This window comes from Agelaius phoeniceus, chromosome 3 (assembly GCF_051311805.1).
Source record: "Agelaius phoeniceus isolate bAgePho1 chromosome 3, bAgePho1.hap1, whole genome shotgun sequence".
Taxonomy (NCBI): Eukaryota; Metazoa; Chordata; class Aves; order Passeriformes; family Icteridae; genus Agelaius; species Agelaius phoeniceus.
In genome coordinates, this window is record NC_135267.1 from 33,561,656 (window position 1) to 33,584,968 (window position 23,313).

Sequence of the window (23,313 nt, forward strand, 5' to 3'; positions counted from 1 at the left end):
AGTGCATATGTTCACACTGCTCCAGCCACCGGTCCAGGGTTCAGTGAGGATGAACAGGTCGGTGCGATCCACTCCAGTGGGAACAAAGGAACCGCCACCGCCACGGTGAGCAAAAGCAGGAGGAGCAACTGCTGGCTGCAGGATGAGCTACATGAGGAGTCCAGAGGATAAGCAGCAAGAAATGATACATCTTCTCTTCTGAGGTCATTTTACAGGCCTCTATCTCCAAGTACATTTTAGCTGATTTTAGTCAAGAGCGTCTGATTACAGAGCCGTGAGCAAACGCGACCAACTTCATCAGTGGAAAGGAAAGTGGCAGCAGCTGCATGTAACGAGAGTGTTTTCAAGAGGAAGCAAGGACACTGAAAAGGCCTTCTCAGGCTAAAATGATACTAACAGAGGAAAAAAACATGTATTATAAAGGTCACCAATCTAGATATTCTATATGGAAAAAGAGGCAGCCAAACAACACAGAATAGGACAAAAAGTAACTGATACACAGTAAGTCCTGAATACAAGAATGAAGAAATGTTTAAAATGCAGTCATATGAAATTAAAAAAAAAGGTCGTTATGTGAAACCTGGAGGGGAAAAAAGGCCATTTCTGCAACAGGAAACAGGGATAGGAGGAAGACTTTATATGAATTCAGAACACACAATCACTGGATATTTGATACATTGTGCTGAGCACGAATTGTGTGTATGATGCACATAACTGCTCTACAGTTATTTGGATATACAAGTTGAATACAGTAAAAGGAGACCATACATCTAAAGATGATAGAAAATCCCTTATTTATTAACACTTAATTGAACTTTTTCTAATTGTAGGGCATGCTAACTAAACAGCTATTTCTGAATCATTCCAGGCAAATTGTTTACTCTAGATCCACATGCCACTGAGGAAGAGAAGAAAGCAGCAGTGGATGGCACACACAGTGTGCTGTGTACACCACGCAAGTAATAAATAACTTAAAGTGCAATATAGCTAAAGAAGGGGAGACTTACCAAACGTTTCACTTCAATGTGACAGACCAGTAATGAACAGTTTCTGGTAGATTATAACGACAAAAAGGTCTGTACCATGCATATAAAGCATTAGCTTTTCCACTATTATCAAGATGATGGCAGAGAATCACAAAAGCAAGTCATGGAAAACAAACTACATGCTCCTCAAGCCATCTTTCCTCTCCAGCACAGCAAGTCTTAAGAGAACTTTAAAATGTCACGAAGAAACTTAATATTTAGGAAACTGATTAAAAAAAAATAGTCTGCACAAAAAACACTTTTCAATACACTGATAGGTTCTATCTTCCCCGAGAATTACCTAATAGATATTATCTTTTTCTTTTTAGTTGAAATTTAACCTACAAGGTTTCAACTAGTAATCAGTGGTGAGCCCGATTCTTAAAATTTATGGTACAATCTAGGACATAATTAAAAATGATGAACCAACTATCACTTCTGAAGTAGTTTGGGGATGGAGGGGTGTAGTTTGGGTTTGCTTGGTTTGGAGGGTTTTTTAATGTTTTTGGGGGTGGTTTTTTGTTGCTGCATTTTACAAGCTAGCGAACAAATAGAAATTTTTATGCAGCCAGATTTTTAAAAGGATAGAGACTGATTTTAAGTATTGTTCACTTTTGATAAATTTAAAATTACTTCTACTAGAACATATGTAAATATAATGAGATTATGAAGGCCATGTTACACAGCAGGTGTCTGAATACAGAAACCAAAAGGGCCCTTTCCATGGGCCCCTTCCTTTTCTCATGTGTGACATGTACAGCAATATCCAACATTGATGTTTCATTATCCTGGTTCAGTTTCAATTCGGATTTCTCATTTCATTTACAAAAATCTGCTGTTATTCCACTTTCCTAAAATTCTCTGATAATTGTGAAGCTGCCCATAAAACTTGCATGATCACCTCCTACACCATATTTTTTCTGAAAAGTTACAACAGACCACATTCTTATGGTTTCAACTTCTCTTGCTAGTAGATGGCTAGGTGGTCCCAAAATTATTTCAAACTGTGGTTGGTAAAACATGGAGCAAATGCATTAACATTTCAATGCCCTGCATCTGTTCAAGAAGCAGTGAGAACATGTCATATACACACACCCATAAAGCACCAAACTTGCAAATATACAATGGACAAATTTAGCTTTCTTCTGAATACCAGAAAAGAAAAGAAAACAAATCCCTGTAATAAACTCTGTAGTACTGAGCTCTCTTTGTCGTAAGCAAGAGAAATGAGTAATTACACAGGCACCATATAATATGAATTCTCATCCTTAACAAACAATAAATTACTTCCACGTAGGCCAAATCAGTTGAGGGAAGACTGAAAATCAAAGACTGAAGGGCAACATCAAATTTATATTCCATAGAAAGACTGAAATTACAAGTATTGCTGCTTTGTGGAGTAAAGGTTTTAGATGGAGGAAGGTGGGGAAAAACATTCTCAAGACATCTTTCCTCTAACCACAGCACCACAATCTTAAAGACAGCCTTGAAATGGTATTTTAGCTGGAGTATTAGCTCCTTGCACAATCAGATTTCCAGACTGGAAACCCTAAAACAACTAAACAAGCATCATTTTGAAGACTGAAGGAGGCCAAAGCATGAGTGTATATGTATGTGTGTGTATATATATATATATAAAGAGAGAGAAAAATCCCCCAGAAACTTGAGGTGATCCAGCCTCCTTTAACACTTTGGTGGTTTGAAAACTGAAGTACAAGTTGGTGCAGAATTTCGTGCACTTCCATGCCTGTTTTGCTTTACTGTGACTAGTGTGAAGGATAAATTAAATTGCACATCAGAAAGGGATAACACTAAAAGCCAACAAGCACAAAACTTCAACACTCAGCACAGACATTATCCTCTGTTTTCAGCTGGGTTTGATGATGATCAGGGAAAGTCATACACCACTTTCCAGCTGCTGAATGTCCATCTATCTTGAACAACTGTATGTGCATTGCAAATATTCTCATTTTAAACTTTGGAGAAATTCTGGAATTAGATACATGGCTGAAATCTGTGGAACAAATACTTTATTCAGAGCACTACTAACTTCTCCTTGGAAAGTTCTGACACTTTGTTAATTCCCAGATGTGTGAAACCAAAATGGAATTTCCAGAGCCATCCAGACAATTTTAGATATGGCTAGCCTTAAGGAAGGCTTAATTTACTTTTATATAAGGAACATTTTAAAATATACCATTTTCTCTCTTGTAAAAGAGAGGGCAAATCTAAGCGCTGAGTGAAAGTGTCACTCTTCTGATAGATGAAGTGGAGTTTTTTCTGGGTCACAATTCCTCTTAATAGAATAACCACTAGCTACAAACCTACAAACACAAAATCCACGAACACAAACAGGAATTCTCACTATATTGAAATCTAAGTCCCACAACAAGCTTCCCATGGCCACATGAAAAGCTCACTAACAGTATACAGTAATTGTGGCATTACCCATATAGCCTTATTTCCCAAGTGATCATATGAAAATTTAAAAATCCAGTGTTACTAGGTAATTTCACTACCACCTCTGTAGTGCCATTGCTTATCTAGAATGCCTAAAGGCAAAAAGAAACTCCAGGTTTTCCCATCCTTTACTTTCTTCACATCACATTACTGCACATATACATACAAAATGACAATGTTTTTATCTACCTGCTCTCACATTATCTCTTTAAAATGCTAAAAGACAAGTATGAAACTAATATCTAAATGGCAATACCAGTTATTCTGTAAAAGAAAGACAAACAAGGTAAAAACACGGTGTCTCTATGTCGTGCATCTATGCCTTCCTTTAGTTGAAAACCATTTTTTGCATCCCTGCTTCACATTGAAACAAGAATTTTTATTTATGCCACAGCACCAATGCAGAAGAGAACAGATAAGGTTGTGTTGAAGTTTTATCACTGAGTATATTAAGAAAAATGTTACAAGGTTTACTAAGCACTACTGAACTTTCATAGAGAGTAAGTCAAAGGTTTGAAGAAGGATGTCCCACTGTATTCCTCACGCATTGTTCACATTAAATGATCCAGAAATGAGACAATGAACTATTGAATCTTTGTCATATTTATTCATTCTCATTCAAGAGGGGGAAATATTTGTTCCTTCTCATCCCTTATCAAATTCATCACACATCTTCAGTATATCTTTTGCTAGGTACAGCTAAGGATGGAGCTAAATGTACTTGTTCCAACTGCAACAACCCTCTGTTATGCGCCATTTCCCCAAGTCCACCAATATTATCTCCTGGACAGAGGATAATATCTGCTAGAGTGACTGCAAATAGTTTCATCTACCTAGTTCTGTTGAAATGATCCAGGCTTACAAATAAGCAAGCCAGAATTTAAGGAATAAACAACTAATCCCATACTTTGACAGCACTGAATTAGGAAGCAACTACACATTAAACTGGTAGCAATAGGGGTACAGTAATCAAATGTAAAAAATAAACTTTGCTGAGTTCAAACTTTGTTGAGTTCAGCCAAAGCCTAAGAGATAATCATGGCTATAGAACATGAGGCCATCCTTGGTGCCTACTTTACAAGTTGAGCAAGTGAGAAAACCCGCTACATGAAGAGTGTGCAATTTGCAAAGGGTCACAACGTGGTCAGTTAATACCATTTTTCCCTGCAGCACCAAAAGGACTTCTCAATGAGGACTATGTCCATGACAATTTTTAGCTTTATACTACTAGCTGGTTCCAACACAGAAAAAAAGCAAAAGCTGTAGATTGGTGGGACATCCCATTTATCTTCATCCAAACACTGTTCCCCTTGGAGAACTGCTCCAATTTAAATTAAGAGTGAGACATAAGCCTGGGGAAAAAATATCTGCCTGAAATTTAAAAATAACAAGATGTTACTATCCAGAGTTCAAAAAGAAACACTGTAAGGTTAACTACAGGTAGCTATTACTCCTTGATAAAGTTCCTTCACACACAACAAATCAATTCATGGCACTGCTGCTGCTGCTGCTGAACACGGTGGCCAGCAGACATCCCTTAAAAACTACACAATTGTTTCTGTACAAGATGCAAAAATAAACATCTGTGGATATAAGAACACTGCTGATTCCAGATACAATACAGTTGTTCAGGACACTGAAAGTCATTCCTGCTGTTGTAGAAAACTACAATTTTTTAATGAACTGGTAGTTTTTAAAGCTAGAAGGGATGGCCTGTGTACTTCACCTCACTCGTGATTTCCCATCAGAATTCCTACAGTTGAAGACGTGCAGAATGAAAGAAGTGAGCTTTGTCACATTTCCAGACTTAGACAGACAAATTTAAAATTTCAAGTAATTCAGAATTCTTATAAAGATTCTTCAGAAAATGCCACAGACCGCAAAACTACAAAGAATGCAACTGAACATCAGATACAATAAAATCTGTTTATACAGTCTTCTTAATTTATTCTCTTTAATAAATAACAGTTTTTAAAAGGACTTAACATGCAACCTCAGTAAACACACTAAGAAACCAACTTAGTGTGATATCTGGACCACTGATGCAGTACATCAGAAAAGCCAAACAAGAAATACACAGTCTAATTTGTCCCCAGGGCAAACCAAAAAAATCCTCAACAGAACAAAACACAAAAACCTCACCTGAACCTACTTTAGAGAGACTTTCATCAAATGTTACTAAAATAAATACAAAATACAAAACATTCAAATAATATATGGAATATAAAAACCAGACCCTCAATGGAAGTGTGGATACTAATCAATATTCTGCAGTTTCAGCAAATGAGGATGGAGTTTCATTCAGAAACACACCAAATCTGTTCTCCTTCCTGTTTCAGGTGTGGACAGATGCATATTTAGGACTTGCTAAAAGTCAGTATTATTGTTCACCATGTTCACTCCCTAGAGCTGCTTCTGCAAAAGGGAAGCTATCTTTGGAAGTAAATACAGATATTAGAAAAAGATAAAGATATTAGATATTAGATATTAGAAAAAGATAAAGAAGAAACTTATTTTAAGAGGAGTAATTAAAAATAATCTTTATTATTTCACAACAAAGTTTAAAACAGTATTTTAAGAAGTTAGCATCCCTCTTAAGCAAAGTGTTAAGTGGATATTACTATAATTTAAAAGAAGTACAAGAAAAGAGTTCAATGGACATTTACAAACACTACCACCTGCCCCTCCCACCCCTCCACTCTTATCCAACATATTCAAGTGGATCTTAATCCCAATTATACAGGTCCACACTGGACAATGTTACAGTTCAGTATTGCTCAATCATCCACCTTTCATGCTTCTGGCATCACTTGCTGAATAAAGCCCACCATGCTGCTCAGTCCTGACCTGTCAGAAGCTTCCAGCAAACCATATATAGGTTCTTCATAGCCATATAATTTCACATACCACTTTAATCTTTATGGTCAAACATTCTTTATGGTCTTTGTTAATGAAAAACATGATCTATCACCCTTGATTGTTCTTCCTTCTCCTGAAATTCAAGCCAATTACTGCTAGCCTCCCCGTCTCTTTTTGAATAATTCTAAAAGATATTTTATATGTACATCGGTAATTTAATATTTTAAAGTTAATTCTTGATCACCAATAGCTATACACACCTGACTGAACTATCTACAGGAACAATGTTTTCATATTACTTTTTGCTGTCACTCTTCTTCATTCGCCTGTGTTTAACCTTGAAACCTGAATGACAGTGCTTCCTACATCACTGCCTGCAGACATTCACACTAATGCTGGAGGAGCTGAAGTACCAGTGCCTGACTGGGTTTGCTCTTTGATCAGCTCAGGTGGTGCAAAGCCAGCTGTCTGCAGTGATTCTGTTGCCCAGGGAACAACAACTGAAGTGTGTACTTCCTAAATCTGCACAGGAGGCCCTTCTGCAGCATTGCCACAGCAGCTCGTGCTGTGCAAGGCTGAAGTGGTGAAGCTGCTATAGCTACAGCCCAGCTGGTGCCCATTAGTGCTCTCAGTATGACAGGAACAAGCAGCTAGTGCTCAGAACCCTCCTCCCTTCCACTGACAAACAGTTAGCACTCTTCCTTATCAATCAATGTGAATGTGCTTCTTCAAGTTTAATAGAATTAAGAAATAAAAACAAAATTACTCAGGTATGCATATTTTGTTTTAGAAAAATTATATGCCTTTCAGCATTTTTAATCAATTATTAAAAAAACCCCTGTATTCTGTTTATTCAACATCATGTCCTTCACAAGCAAAAAAAGATGGAAAATAGACCATTTGTTTTCTGGGTTAATAACTTCATCTTTTGTTCTAAAAGCCGGTGTAGTCCTTGATTTTACATTTTTTTCTGAAATACAGAGGGTGAGATATATGTAGGAATAATGAGCCACAAGGAGTTTAATTTTTCTTTCCATAATTTAAATGCACTTTTTAGCTACCAAAAACCAGACACTGATTTTCAAAAAAACCCACCAAACAAAACAAAAACAAAACAAACCCACAAAACATGGAAGCACAGCAGCTCACTCTTTATCCTAACAGTAATATACGTTTGCATTGTATATACAGATGCTCAAGGAAGTTTTAAAAACCTCACCTGCTGCACACTAATGCAGTTAGAACGATCTAAGAGTGTGCAAAGGCACGGGGTATGACATGGAGAGACAGGTAAACCCATCATTTTCTGTGGAAGAACAAGAGACTGTGTGCAGAAAGCAGGCAGCCAAACTGGAAAAGGCATAAATTGCACTTTTTAATAGTCTGATGCTTCTTATGCTATCCCAAGGTGATTTGAGATAATGTTTCAGCACAGTTCTTTTTTGCTGATATACTCTGCAGACATACACCTGTTTGAGGGAGGTCAAAATTTACTGATTGCACTTTGGGAACTGCCATACAGGGACAGCCCAAGCAAAGAACTGCAGTCATTGCTATACCAGTGAGCTGAACTCTGGTCTTCAGGCAGAATTTGGGTGCAATAATGTAAAAGCTGCAAAAACAGTGAGAACCACACAAGCAAAAAGGCATTGGCTAGCCATAGAAAATAATTTGTGAGATTTAACTCTGTGCTGAGGAAAGCTGCACAGTACACCAATAAAACTTAATGAGGGATATTTACATGTTGGCTTCTATCATCAGAAAGGGGAGCAGAGCTGAAGAGCACTGTCCACGTTGCTACTTTTACACACACAACAGTTGTCTCATGGAGGTACCATGGCAGCTGTCAGTGAGATAAGGTGAAATTAAACCAATACACTTAAATTCCACTTGATATTTCATAAAGTATTAAAAACTGCACTCCTTAACAAGTTGATGGGAACTGCAGATCACTCATCCCCCTGCTGAACTGGGCACCTTAATAGACAGTGACATATTCAAGAGTACATCTATATAACCTCAAGCATTCCCATTTTACTCCTTGGGAGTTCCAAAGACAAATATAACTTTTGCAGTAAGTCTGCCTCAAGCAGGACAAATGCCACTCCATCCAATATCAGCAGTTTACATGGCTGCCTCAAGCTTGACGAACCAAGTTCTAATCACTAGCTCAATTGGAAAAGGTAGGTTCACCACCCCTTACATCAGCCTTCCATGGTCTCCACTTGGTACTTCCCCTCAACAGAACTCCAGATGTGTGGCCACAACCAGCAGACACAAAATTTCTCCCAGCAATAACTTGGGATTCAAAGCTTAGATCTTGGAATCATAATCTGCTTGTATCTTTACATTAACCAGACAGCTTGGGAATCTAGCTCACACATCAAGGAAAAGTACTTAATGGAAGAAAATAATTACAAACAACTACTAGCTAGATACGTTATTTTGAGATACACTCAGTTTTCTGTTCATTAGGACAGTTACAAGTGCTACAATAAGAAAGGTATTCTTACTAATACAAGAGTAAGTTGTGGTTGGGATTTTTCTTAGTTCAAGGTATCAACAACTAGCACATCCAAAAAGTTTAAATAAAAAGACTAAATATTTCCCTACTCTAGTCAGTAGTTTTCTCAACTTGGGGCATTCAAACAATACATCATGTTGTTAGTTGGCTGCTAATAACTATGCAGTTCTCATTTGTTTACACCTTAGAAACACTCACAGGAGAGAAACCCCATGGCATTTTTTTATTGAACTCAAGTGGAGAAAGATATATGGCTCCTGCCTAAAAGGTTTATAATCTAAGAAAAGTAATTATGAAAACATAACCAAATAGAAACAAACCCAGAAATACCTTGGTGGTCAAATCTTCAGCTCAGGGATGGGATACAATTCCTTTGACCAAGTACCTCTTGTGTTTATGTCAAATGCAGTCTTACTGGTGTGTACAATCTCGCTGGGATTAGAGGTATGGAACTTTAGGAGGGATGGATCAGGAAGGTGAGAGGGGAGAATCACCCTTTATAAACATCAGGAACTAGAGTGCACGGAGCTCCCAGCTCAAATGAGAGATTATGGTTTAGGATTAGAAGGTACCAAAGTGGCAAAACGCAGTTGGCGTCTGCTAGAAGGATGAAACAAAGGATAACACCATCTTCTGACAATGAGAAGGAGTTTCCTTTGTCCTTGTGTAGGACTTTAATAAGCTCAGTGTCTAGCAGACAGGTCTTTGCTATCCTCAGGATTGAGGGATCCCAGGCTGCCAAGACCAGTGGAAAAGTCAAGTTCAGGAATATTTAAAGAACTTGGATCCTAGTAATGCAGCCACAAGAACTGAGGAATGGCCAATATATTTATGAGGCCAGTTTCAATTAACTCTGAAAGGTCATGGTGCTGGAGAGAGGTTCCTAAGGACTTTGAGAAAGTAAATGGCATTCCTATATTTAAGATGAGCAAGAAGGATCTACACTATTCAGTCTCTCCTTAGTCCCCAGGAAGGTGACAGACCAAGAGAATCTGAAAAACATTTCTAAACATGAGGTGACTGGGACTACTCAGTACAAATTTATGAAGGACATGTCAGACCTCATGTCTGACAAATAGGATTGCATTCTGCAGCGAAAATTAAATTAAAAACAGGCTTGGTAAAAATGGGGAAAGCAGTTGATGTTATTTACCTTTAACAAGTCTTTGGCCCACAACATCCTCACAGACAAACTGAAGGATGGGAAGGCTGGGTTCAAAACTGGTTGAACTGTAATTCTCAAAGGGTTGTGGTCAGTGGCATAAAAGTCATTTGGAGCCAGTCACTACTGGTATGTCTCAGGAGCTGGCAGTGTGGCCAGCACTGTTCAGCATCATCGTTAATGACCTCAGGGAACATCAGAGGGACAGAAACAGGCTGGAAAAACAAACCAACAGGTACCTCAAAGTTCAACAATGCTCTGCAGAAAGGGCCCTGAAGGTCATGGTGACAGCAATTTGAGCATAAGGAACAGTGGAGAAGTGCTGTTAGTCTACTAGATGGCATGTGCACCCACAGTGGATATCATAAAACTGTGCTGAGCTGCAAAATAGTCTTCACAATATCAAAAAAGACAAAAATATTAACCCCAAATTCTCATACCTCCTGTAGCTGTCACTCAAATTGCTGCAGTAGCAGAAATGTCCTAAGTTTTATGTCTAACGGTCAGAAACATTGATGCTTGCTTGATGACACACACATAAAAAACCTACCCCATACAAACAAAGGAATTAAGGCTGCAAACTATCACCTAGAATCAGGAGAAAAATCTCAAACCAAAATAGTTCTCAAAACATTTTAACATGGCTTCATAAGAGGATATGCAGATAATAGAATATGCTACAGAATTTATGTCATAATGTAACTACAATAACTCAAGATTTGATACTTTATAAAAAATGTATCATTTTTATAACTATTTAAGATATTGCTAGCACTTGAATTGTGATGTTGGTAAGTCAGCAAGAGGGGGGAAAAAAAGATTAAATAAGAAAAAATCTTTATCACTCTCTTAAGGGTATGAAGCAAGAGATACTCCCTTGGCCTCTCTAGTTTTCCAAGAAGGATGGGATAATGGAAAATGAAAGCAGGCTATCTTTTCATGGTAGAAAGAGCATCTCAAAACATGGAATGCAAAAAAACTGAGGTTACAAAATGTCTTAACATTTACTGGAAGGAACTTGCAGAGTATATTTGGCTTCACTTGCATTATTTGGGAATAACTGTGAAATCTAATACAAAACTAGTCTAATACACAGAAAAGCAAACCTTTAACTTTCACTTATGCAACAAAATCGTTGCACAAGGATACCTAAACACAAACTCTAGGAATTTACATGTTTCTACAAAATGTTATTTACTGTAACAATAGCATTTACTGGAGATGGGAAAAGAACACATTCTCTTGCAGTCTTCTATATTAGTTAATATCAATATTTGAAAATAAAGTTTAAAAACTATTTTGAATTAGAGACAGAAAAACACTTCTTTTGTTCTAAGTGAAAAAATAATTTAAAAAGGGGAAGAGAATTAAACCTTCTAAAAGTGAAAGAGAGCAGTCTGATCATTCAAGAGATTATCCCTCAATGACAGTACTAATTCAGAAGCATTTTATCCATTTTCTGCATTTAAAGAATTCTTTTCAGTATCATGACCACTCTGTTATACTTGAATTTCTGTCATTTTCTCTCGTCCCTCTTCTGACACTCATTTTCTTTTGCTTCATACAAAAAATGTTGCAATTATCCTGATAATCGCTGTCAAATAAAGATGAGATCCTAAATCAAGGGATAACAAGGATCTGTGCTTCAAGTTAATTATATTATACATGGCCCATGGTCCCCCAGCTCTTACACTTTTCACTGTGCATCTGCTCTTGCACACTGGCTGAGACACTACTGAGCTACCTAGAGCAGGCTTACATGCAGGTGAGGTTATAGCACAGACTACGAAACGACAGCTACGTAACCTCTCATCTGGACAAAACTCAGTGTAGATCTATGCACAGAGGCCTTCAAATTTGAACAGAATTAACATGGAACAGTTTCTCAAGCTGTTCATCACTTGTGGAGCTTTTTTCATCACGTGGATCAGACAGGAAACCATTTCATTTAAAAGCTTACTGCAAACTACTTGTAAAGAAACACTCAAATTACATATAGCAGCTAGAATTCCTAGGAAAAAAAAACATTAAAAGAACATTAGGAACGCCAAGGACATTTATTTCTTCATTCAAACTATGGGAATAAATCTTCTGTACATCCTACCACTACTGCTGAGAAGAGGAAATATTTAAAGACACATTCCACTTCTGTGCCCATTTTAATGGCTCTAACGTATCCCATGGCTGTATCAATGATTTCCCCACACAGAGTGCTTTCATTACAGCAAGGCAAAAGTGTCACCTGCTGTCTTCAATACTAAGCAGATGAAGCATCACCAGCAGCATTATTTCCAGTATCCTTGCTGATAAATTTTCTCTGCAGAAATTTTTTTTTTAATACATGAGTTCACTGTGTGTAAGTGTAATGCACCAGACAGCCATAACTCATTGTAGATTTATTGTTTTGAAATAATGGATTTTAAAGGCAAACTATTTTCAACAAAATTAAATACCAGTTTTGTGTTTCTACGCTCTGAATCCAGAAATGCAAGCTATTTGTATGAAGTTTTCATAACCACTGCACCAGGGCACCTATCTTGTTTGAAAAAATCCAAGAGAAAACCAGGATGTGTGCACACAGATGTCTGCCTGCATGAGGAAATTTGCAGGTAACAGCTTTGTCCAGTCACACTTCTTTTTGCCCTCTGGTGGCCTTGTATGTCCCTACATGAAACAGAAGTGCAGATCCTATTTTTGTAGGAGTTTAAAAATACATTTGAATTGGGACAATAAATGTGTTTCCACATATGTTTCCATAGATTTGAATGAGAATTTGAATTCTTAGGAGAAGCAGGGGCAAGCACAAATACAAAAGATGACAGCAACATAGAAACTTACTAATTATGCTTTTAAATTTAGATTAGATAAAGATTCTGCTTTACCTCTTCCTAGTGAAAAGAATTAATCTAGCTTTATCTCATTTAAAACAAAGATTTTTCTGAAAGGCTAAAGTTAAAACCAGAGGAAGCATTCTACTGTGAGCTCCTGAAACAGCATTATTAGTGTAATAGTGTCAACTACCTCCTCTTGCAGACCTGACAGTTTCAGGTAATTTCATGCCATGGAAAGGGTGAGAATAGGAGAACTCAAAAGATGAGCTTCTCTGTTTACAAAAGTTAGTTAATGCACACAGAGAAAAACAGTTCAAGCCATCCCAACAGGATGCTGTACTCTAAAGTGGTAGTTTCAGTTCAGGAAAAAGCTCTTTATATCAAGACTGACAGTCTTCTGGGCCCTGTATGCAGTAGTAGATGAGGAAGTCAGCAAACCATCAGCATCTTTACAAAGGGCACTGAGAATAAAAGAGAAGTGATTGTTTCACAGCCCCATGAAAACCTGATAAGCTTTTCTATGAACTCAGAAATCACCAAGGTGGCAAACAACTCCAGCTCATGATCTGATTTGGTACCTGAAAGCAGATAGAAAACAAGTGCCTTCTTCAGAAGAAAGAACTAGTATGAATTAAGACAATTATCATTGCTAGAAACTTAATTTTTCCTCAATGAATGCGTGCACCTAATACCCAGTAATTAAACATTCTCTTCAAATTGAGCAGCATGAAGGTTTCAGTTAAATTCATCAAGATTCTTTAAGAAGAACCTCCACAACAGCTACTAATCCTTATCACAACAAAACCACCCCATAGCACCAGACACTGTAAAAATGCTACACCAAAAAGGATAACTGTTTCAAAATATCCTCTTCTCTAGAAGGCTGAAATTATCTCTAAAACAGTTACTCAATTTTGTGGAATAAGCCACACAACAGTATCAGTGTATTATTGAGATCAGCAGAACAGAAATTCTTGACCAGATCTTCATACCGTAATTTATTTCATATACACCTTTATCACATCTTTCATCTAATTTCTGAAGTACTTGCATGTTTCTCTTCAATACATTCTCCAAAACAGTCTCTGTATTTTATAGAAGTCTGCAATGGAGAACTATGACAGGTATTTATTTTTTTGGCAACTTGCTTAAAATAATGTCAGGTACAGGTCTCCAGCCCTGAGGCCAGAAAGCACAATCAAATGAAATTTTTTGGAGGCTAAGTTAAAAGAAGGAGGCTACACTCCAACTACTCATTAATTTCTTGGACTACATCTGGGCATCATTGTCTGTAACTTGGCCCACACCAAAACTGCTCAGGGAGCACCCTCACAGTTTAACAGTAGGCTCTACTGCAAGTCAGTCCCTAGGTCAATACCATGGCCCTGTTCCAAGTTATTAGAATACATATATAACCTTACAGTAGTCTAATATCCTGAGATTATTTATTTTACTCTACAGGTTACAATTTCCAGCAAAAAATTTCATTATAACAATATTACTGTAAAAAAACAACCAAGCAAATCAAAAAAAACCCAAAAACCAAACCAACAAACATGCAGCTGATTGATACCAAAACCTGATTATTCACCATTAAAACTTGCACAGCCAGCAGGTTCTATCCCTCACAAACTAGCAGGTAAGGCTTGTTTTCTTAAATTGTTTTCAGTGCTGATACAGCTCACACACACACTTTTCACATCAGCTTCCACCCTACCTGACATCATTAGAGTAAATCATTCCAAACATCAGACTTTAATGCTGTTATTTTTATCACCTATACTGTGACATACTAATTTTCAGGTTTTCAATTCATGTTTTCAACATAAAAGTACTCTTGTGGTCGTGAAAATACCCTTGCAACCCAATTTACAATTGCATAAACAATCAGCATAACCATTCTGTTTAGTTTGCTGGCACAGTTTAAAACAGCTGAAAGAGAAGCTGAAGCCTCTAGACCATTGTTTGTCTTACAGCAACAAAATTAAAAGTTAGATCCAACAGTATGGATCTAACATCTTGGCAAATTATTTCACCAATCCTTTCAGTAAATGCCACAGAAAGGAAGAAAAACAGGAAAATAGCAGAAGTTGCCACAGATAAAGAAGAAACAAAATGTAAAACAAGAAATGCTAATCAAAAACCAAAACATGCAGACACTTAACCACAACAATAGTTTTTTGTATGGACAGACAATCTCTGCTAACACCTAAGGGTGTTATCTCTAACATTTCTCAAGCCTCCCACTGACTGACTGCCCAAAAGCCATTTTACCATGTCACACTTCTTTGTGTTTTCACATATCCCTTAGTTGTTTTTGGGATCTCCTTCCTCAGTATCTCCTTATTTCTCCAACTCTGCCATTGCCTTAATTTCCTCACTTTGTCTTTCAGCAAGCATTTCCCCTATTAGACCTGTGAGAGCAACAGTACAATTGTCTACAATTATGTTGTGAGACATGGTCCTTCACTCTTGCCCCTCCAAGCACATCTTTCTCCTGCACCCAGGGTAGCTGCATGCAATCACATCCCAAAAATTCACCTCTGCAATGATGGAGACCACTACCCACGTCCAACTGGAGATTCAGCAGGCAAACTGTTTTCCACCTACACAGAGCTTTCATTCTGGATCATTTTTCTATTTCCTCCCCTTTATCTCCCCATCATGTCATGCAAACCCACCAGCAGTTTGCCTTAACCCTTGACTTCCCAAACAATTTTACCATTGCTAAGTTTCTGTAGAACATGTAACAGAACACAGTAACTACCCAAGTAGCTGGCCATTATGCAGTATCAAAATCCAAACAAACCACTAGTTTCTTTGCTGACATGCTAAATAGATTCATCTGCAACTCAGAGCAATGCACAAATCTAGCTTATACGATATAATGAAAGCTATATTCAGATTTTGCAAATAATGCTGTATAAGCTATAATTATATTTATAAAACATTATTTTAGAATGACAGCTTTCCCAAAATTCATCACCATGATCATTCATTTCAACCTCTTTACTTAGTATTCTGGTCCACAGAGACCAGATCCAAGACTCGCTCGAGAAGGAGCTATCCATTGCTGGCAAACTGGCAAATGGCTGTAGAACTCTTTAAACAGCTTACAGAAAAATCTCCCTGAATTCCCCATTCCTTTAATGATGTAGCTGCAGTTTACTTTAAAGGTCCACAGGAAATAGTCTGCCTCCATTTTAACAATATCCCAAAACAGCAGGTGAGGGACAGGGAGGGATGTATAAACAAGGCAACAGATTAAAAATAAGTTCTGTATTAAACAAAGCAAATTCAAGGCATGACTCCCCCAGCTCCCAAAGCCACATAAAACCTGCACCCACCACTGCACATCTACCTAAATTGGAAATTCTTCAAACACCTCATAACAGTGTATGATAAGCTGGAATGAAAAAAAGGGCATCATCAATATATTTCAAAGTATTACCCAACATCATATTAATCATTGTATCAGCGCAGGGATCCAAATTTTTTTGGCTATTTCTAGAGCTGAGGCTTCCATCACCTACTTTACATACAAAAATTATTAAATACACCCTAGCCCATTGACTGTTGGTATTTCTTGTTGCCTCAGAACATTATTAAAAGTCCATGAAATGGCTTCTGAATTCTCCTCTTATAGCCTGAAACTTGAGCAGTATCTGTATACAGATAATTTTCCAATGGAGTCTAGCACTTTGTCAGGTCTCCACTGTTCTAGTTTCCAAGATACTCCCCTTTAGTGTAAATTACAGGGTTTTGTCATTTCACTTTTTCACAATGAAAGAATTATCCTCAAGTAGGCTAGGATGCTCTTCTGAATAATGAAGCAAGCTCCTTTCAAACTTGCAGTAGGAACACACATGTGAAATGATTTTCCCCTTAGCAGTTGAAGACAGTGCTTGGTTAGTTACCAACTTCTTGAAGACTAATTTATCTTCATTTTTAAACTTATTAAATTTAGTGTACCATCATTCTCCTTGGTTCATATCATTATTTGAAGGGTACATTCTTGACCCTCAAACCCACCCCATAATTCTTCTTTTCTGATATTTAAGTGTGGATTCCTACTAAGAAATGCTATGATCTCCTTAATTACTTTGTCACCTTTCTTATTCACTTTTTAGAAGTTCCACTTCTGTCCAACTTTAATTTAATAAAAGTAATAAAAAAGAGAATAGTCAACTGACTACAACTAGCCAGAACAGTAAAAAATAAGAAAGGTGTAAAGTTCCTAGAATTGTTCTGACAGAGATTTTCCACTAAATGCAGCATCCTCCATTTTAATTCTGGGCTATTGTAAAGCAAATTATATGATTTCTGCTTTGCTGAACATAACTTTAGGATATTAATAAGTATCATAGGCAAATAAGTACATGTAAATTTTCAGAGATTAGGCATTAAACAAATTACAATGCAACTGTAGCACTCTATCTTATAGTCACTTTTATTATCATCATCCAAAACACATCCCTAAATTGCATTGTTCTCTCAAGAATCCAACCTTTTAGTTTTTTTAAGACCTAATCTGTCTCATACTGAACTTTAACAATCTAATTTAACTTCTAAAGCTAGAAGACTACCAAACTAATTTCTCCCCTTGATTTTTACCTACTTTAAAGCTGTCAGTAACAATCTTATCCTCTTCAAGAGGAAAAAAAACCCCAAACCCATTTAAATTCGTTGATTTGCTGTAGTAGAAGAGAAAAATGATGCATCAACATGTCACAAAACTAATAGTGTTTGAGTTCTTCTGGATATGTCAGATATTAATTTTACAAAGCCTTCTTCCCCTGCCCCTGAGATATTCAGACGATAATCCTTCTTTTCTCCTCTTATACTTAGCTTCTTTCACATATTTATGCACTTTCTCTCTTCACCTAGGGAATCTGGGATAAAATATAACATTCCTAATTCTCACAACATCAATTAGCTGCCAAACACATTTGCAAAAAGAGGAGCTACTTCTCAGTGTCTCCTGAAGACACATCCTGTCTCTCAGCAATGTCAGTTTACACCAGGATGGTCTTAATACATTTCTAGCACAAAATATTGGTGAGTGAGTTAAAAATGTGTAGCACAGGCAACTGCTGTGCCATCAGCATAGCAAATTCCTGATCTTTTCTGGGGGTTGGACAAGATTAGACATAACTAGCAAGCCTAACACTTGAGAATAAAATCATCTTCCTATAATATCAGTCATAACAGTATAAAATTTCCTAAGTGGCATATTCATGATCAGTGAAGGGGGGAACCACTACAAATGAGGCAGGAACTGAGTCTAATAAGCTCTCCCTTTGTAATTATGTGATTAGGTCAGTATTTTTGAAGTGTGTGCATGAGGAGGGGCATGAGGAGAGACACAGTTCCACAATTTTTTCTTTACGTTGAGACAAAATGTCCTAGAAAATGGAATTTCTGGTTAATATCCAAAGACACAATTGTTCCAATACTACTGGAACAATTATGTTAATGTCATAATTGAGTTAATGTCATAGTTATGTTATTGCCATAATTGAGAATGCATCATTAATAAAGCCTTGTATATTTTCAATGTCAAAATTAGACAAAGTTGTAAATACTGATGCTAACAAAAAAAGGCTGTTTCCTTCATTTTGTCTTTAGAGTCAGGAAGGTATTTTCCTTTTTAAAACCTATTTATACATTGATACTCTAGTAAAATATCTTGAACAAAGAATACAGAGCACCCTTTCATTTAACTTTACTGACTGTTTAGAGAATATAGTTCCCAAATTACATATTCAGCAAGGATTTAAATTTTCTTGCGACTTCTTGTGAACAAGAAGATGAGCCATCTTAGTTTTACTTTTTAGGGGGACATTCTTTTCTTGAAATCATAGAATTTCAAGATATGCAGATCAATGTCAGTAAATATTCTGATGGACTTCAAGTAAAAAGGCAGTAAAGCCAAAAATATGAGTAGAGAGTCTGCATCCAGTCATGGAAATGTGCTATACTTGGCACTTTTGACATATTTTGCTGAGAGTTTCTAAAAGCAAAAGTTCATGTCAAAACAATGACTGAATTGTGGTTGCTGCAAGTTTAGTCATTTAGGGGTAAAAAATCTGATTTTATTAAAAGTAAGCACTTAAAGAAAATAATCTAGTGGTCAACAAGCAAATTATTTTTTTATTGACATAGAAGCATAGCTATTATGACTCATAAGTACATGACTTTGTTCTTCATTAGGTGTAATAAATAATAAATACATTCTAAGTTCTACCTCTTTATGCCTCTTTCACTTACAAGTAAATGACAAGTAAAAGTATTTCACATATCTATGAAGGCAGGAGAAAAAAAAAAAAAAATCATGCTCCCAGAGAGCAACAAGGGTAGAGTGCTCTGAATGAGGTTTCCTACCCACATGTTTTGGGAGAAAACAACCCATACACATTTACATATCCACACACATGGGAAAAACCTTCAGATCTAAGCATGATGATGTGGGATTTCATAGAAGTAGTTAAAATACTGTCTTTGGAATTAAAAAAACCCAACAAAACAGCAACAACAAAACCAAATCAAATGTAGGAACTTCCCCATATAAGAGGATTTTTTGAGTTTTGATTAAGACTTCTGGTATATCAATTCAAGGCATCTCTCAACCAGAGTAGTAAAAACTTCCAAGCATCATTACACCATCACTCTTCTCAAAGAGACAGAGTTGGCTCAAACTTCCTGTTTGAACCTTGACCCCAGAGACAGCCCATTGTTACCAGCTGAATGCACACACCCATTTCCCATGCAGAATTCTGAGCACTCAGAAGAAATTATCAAAAAAGCTTTGCATGTTGCACGATTTTGCTAAGTTTTATTCCCTCATGAAAAAAGAGAAGCAAACCAGCACCTCATGTGTATTTCAAAACATAGAGCAAGATTGCTGGTGTCATCTGTGACTTTCAGGCAGTAGTATTAACTATCAAGTAGTCAAGTAAAAAATAAACAAGAGTCTCAATATCTCAATAACGTAACGGGGGAGGATAACAACTGGATACCGTGGAAAGATTTTCACTGCATTTGAAAAAAGAAATTTATATTCCCCAAACTTCCTATATAAAAGGCAAATTCCTCTTAACAAAAATTAAAGATCACGACAGCCCTTCTATTTGCACCTGCAACATCTTTTTTTAATACATCAGTTATGATAACTCTGCAAATATGCAAGAGTAAAAGAAAACTCAGTATTTTTCCCAATACGGAAGAGGAAATTTCACCCTGTTCCATTAGCTCATCCAGTGAGCTAGGAAATGGAAAATGTATGTAATTCCACTTCTCTTCAATGCCACATTTTATCACTTCTTTAAGCAACTTTAAAAAACAGCTATTAATAATGGACACATCTCACATTTCTTCAATCTCCCAGTTTCAACAATGTTTAAGTCTTGACAGAAGTGCTGGGCCCAAACACAAGAGATAGGCACAATACCTACAGCTGTTCCTGAAAGCATCATCTCTTTTGACTTATAGTTCAATGAGAAAATGAGTTGAGTCTTTTTAAAACAACAAAGAAATGCAATACATTAAGAGTTGTAAAGGTTTCGATTGCTTAATTTGTTTGCATTACTACTTGAAATAAGTTGTCTGCTGAACTCAGTATGCCTTATTACAGAACCCCACACTGTGTGCTCTCAGTTCTATACATTGCTATTTAGAGTCAGTAAACACCATTTGAGAATTGTTTTCTGCAGAAAGTTAATGGATGATAATTCTAAAGTAAGATGCATGAAGAATAAACAATAGAGCTTAATATTAAGAAATCAGATAAACTAAATCTAGAACACAAATAATCTGGAATAGAAAACATTCATGTGATTTATTAGGTCCAATAAAGGAAATTGGAAATTTCACAGAAAGGCTCTCAATCAAAATGCCCACAATCATTTCAATGGAAAAATTTACTTATCTACTATCATTGGTTTTAAAAATCACCTAAGATTTGTGAAAGAAATTAAAATTTTAGTAGTTTTCTTTCAATCCAAAAGAATTAGGAGAACTAGGCAATTCTGGAATCCTCTCCCTAATATAATCAGAAGGCTAAACAGCAGGAACACACATCTCTACAGCTGTTCACCGATGTACAAAGCCTGAAACTAGCTCCATAATTGTTGTACTCTTGGACTGCGTTTCCATGAAAGAACAGATGAATATTGACTAGATGAAATAATATTTATTTCAACTGATACCTCAGATTTCTTGTCAGAAAGAAAAATCAGCCCCTTCCCTGAATGATGCAAGTGGATTTCTTAAGCCTCACGACACAAAGTCTTTGTACCTGCCTAACTCAGGAATTGCACAGAGACCCTTAATCTCAACAGCTGTGCACTTATGGTAAGGTTAGACAAGGAACATTCCTACTGAGGAAATATTTAGATGAGAAGCTGTAGCCCTCTGCAGGCATACCTCCATTACAAATATGAAAAATAACATTATACACAAACTTCATCTGCAGTTTTAAGTAAAGCTTGATGCCAGCACATTTTGAAAGACATTTACTTGCACTTTCAAAAGCAAACATCAATAAAAATTATGTTTAAAGTAACAGGAATATATTTTATTTGCCATACTTTGCATTCATCAGCCAAACATAAGGCTCATTTTGCTGCTTTTCTTAACATGAATGCAGAAGTTGACTTCTAACCAAGATCTGAGGATATGACACAAATGAGGTATAATTAAGTGCTGCAGATTTTTTTAGAAATGCTTGTGTTGATAATTCCAACTGAAAGTGTCTACATCTAGCTAGAGGTTTGAACTTGACACATTCAAAAATACCAAAGCACTTGTACAACTTGGGCATATTTAAAAAGGACTTACTTTTATTGTAGCAGGTTGCAAGTACACCTTTGTCAGCAGGACTTGTACTAATGTGCCAAATTTCACCCACTTGATGAAGAAGAACATTTTTGTTTATAATGTTATTTTCATCATCAAAATCTATGATGTGAATCTGCAAATACAATAAAATAGAACATTAGGGTTTCAAATGCATTCCTGTGGGTCTTAATTATACACAACGACTACACGGAACAATTTAATGAGATTTTTATAACCAATATCTACTTTAATTGTTATACTAACAATTTACTATATCATTGATTTCATGCAGGATTAACTTTTCTAGGAAAACACAAGCAATTTCCCTGTTTGAGGAAATACCATGCTTATTCTCAATTTTCAACTTAAAGCTTGAAGGTGATTTTTCGTTTTATAGCTAATAGTAAATAAGCCATGTATTAGAATTCAACACTTCTTATAGGAATAAACAAAAATAACAACATTACAATCCTTAGTCTAAATGTCTGCACCAATTCTGTATCAAAATCATCTAATTCAAATCATCTACAAAGAAAGAAAGAGAGAGAGGGAAAGGACTCTACTTGAAGCAAGTACTTTACACTCAGTTAGAACTTTGACAGTTCACTTTAGCACTTTACCAAGATACAAATCTACTTGTTTCATACTATATGGAAACAAAGTACTGAAAGATGAAGAAAAACAATAATATTTAAATATATTGATAACATTTTTAAAAGACAGAAGTAAGTTTGCTTTTTATTATTTTCATTTTTGTTTGTAGCAGGTTTCTTTGCTATGTTTTTTCTTTTTTTTATAGGTCTGTCATTTTTCCATTCCTTTCATTAGTCAGCTGTTTTTCTATAGTTGCTGCAGAAATACAAGGAATTTAGGAAGATTTTAGCCTGGCATAATGTAAAGAAGGAACTTTAGTTATGGTACTAATTCCCCTAAGCTCAACAGTGGACAAATAAATTTTAGAAGACTCACAAATTTTGAAGAACTGTATCCTCATTAAAAATTAATTTTCAAAGTTGGGTGAACAATGAAGAGGAAAAAAAACCCAAGAGTTATCCTATCATCATGACTGAATCAAGTTAACTAAATTAACTACTGAATCACTGCAAAAAGCTATACAGAAGATTTTCTTAAAATACAGAAGCTGCAATATAGGTCTCAACTTCATCTTAATACTATTATTTTTAAGGGGGTGAGTTTACACATTACCTTTTATTTTACTGCCCAAACAGTCATCAGAAACTCCTCCTTCAAATATAATCCTGCACCACACCACCTATATTACTCTTTCATTTTGTCATCCCAGCCATAGAACTGCCTCTGCAGTTGAGACTTCATTTGCAGCCTTGAATCTAGAAACCTATTCAAGAATCAGAACACCTTCCATCTACCCTATCAACTGCATATCCATCTTAGAGTGACAAAAAAGATCAGTTTAACCTCAGACCTTGTTTTTATTTGGAGTCTCCTTTGGCAGCTTAGGCCAAGTTTCTCACCCAAGAAAGTCAACTATAAATGTAAACCCTATATGCTACAGCCACACCCATCTCTCCCCACACTAACCCAGGTTGAAAGTCACTCAGCACATATGGGAGTGCTCTTCAACCCACCTGAAGC

General features: G+C 36.4%; 1 protein-coding gene across 1 annotated transcript in view; it reads right to left on the bottom strand.

The window, feature by feature from the left end:
- EIPR1 (EARP complex and GARP complex interacting protein 1) overlaps positions 1 to 23,313 on the bottom strand; it is a 74,074-nt gene that overhangs the window by 38,213 nt on the left and 12,548 nt on the right. The window contains exon 3 of the mRNA XM_054628806.2: positions 21,700 to 21,832. Within this exon, the coding sequence (XP_054484781.1) occupies positions 21,700 to 21,832 (133 nt within the window). The remainder of the gene's footprint in view (positions 1 to 21,699; positions 21,833 to 23,313) is intronic.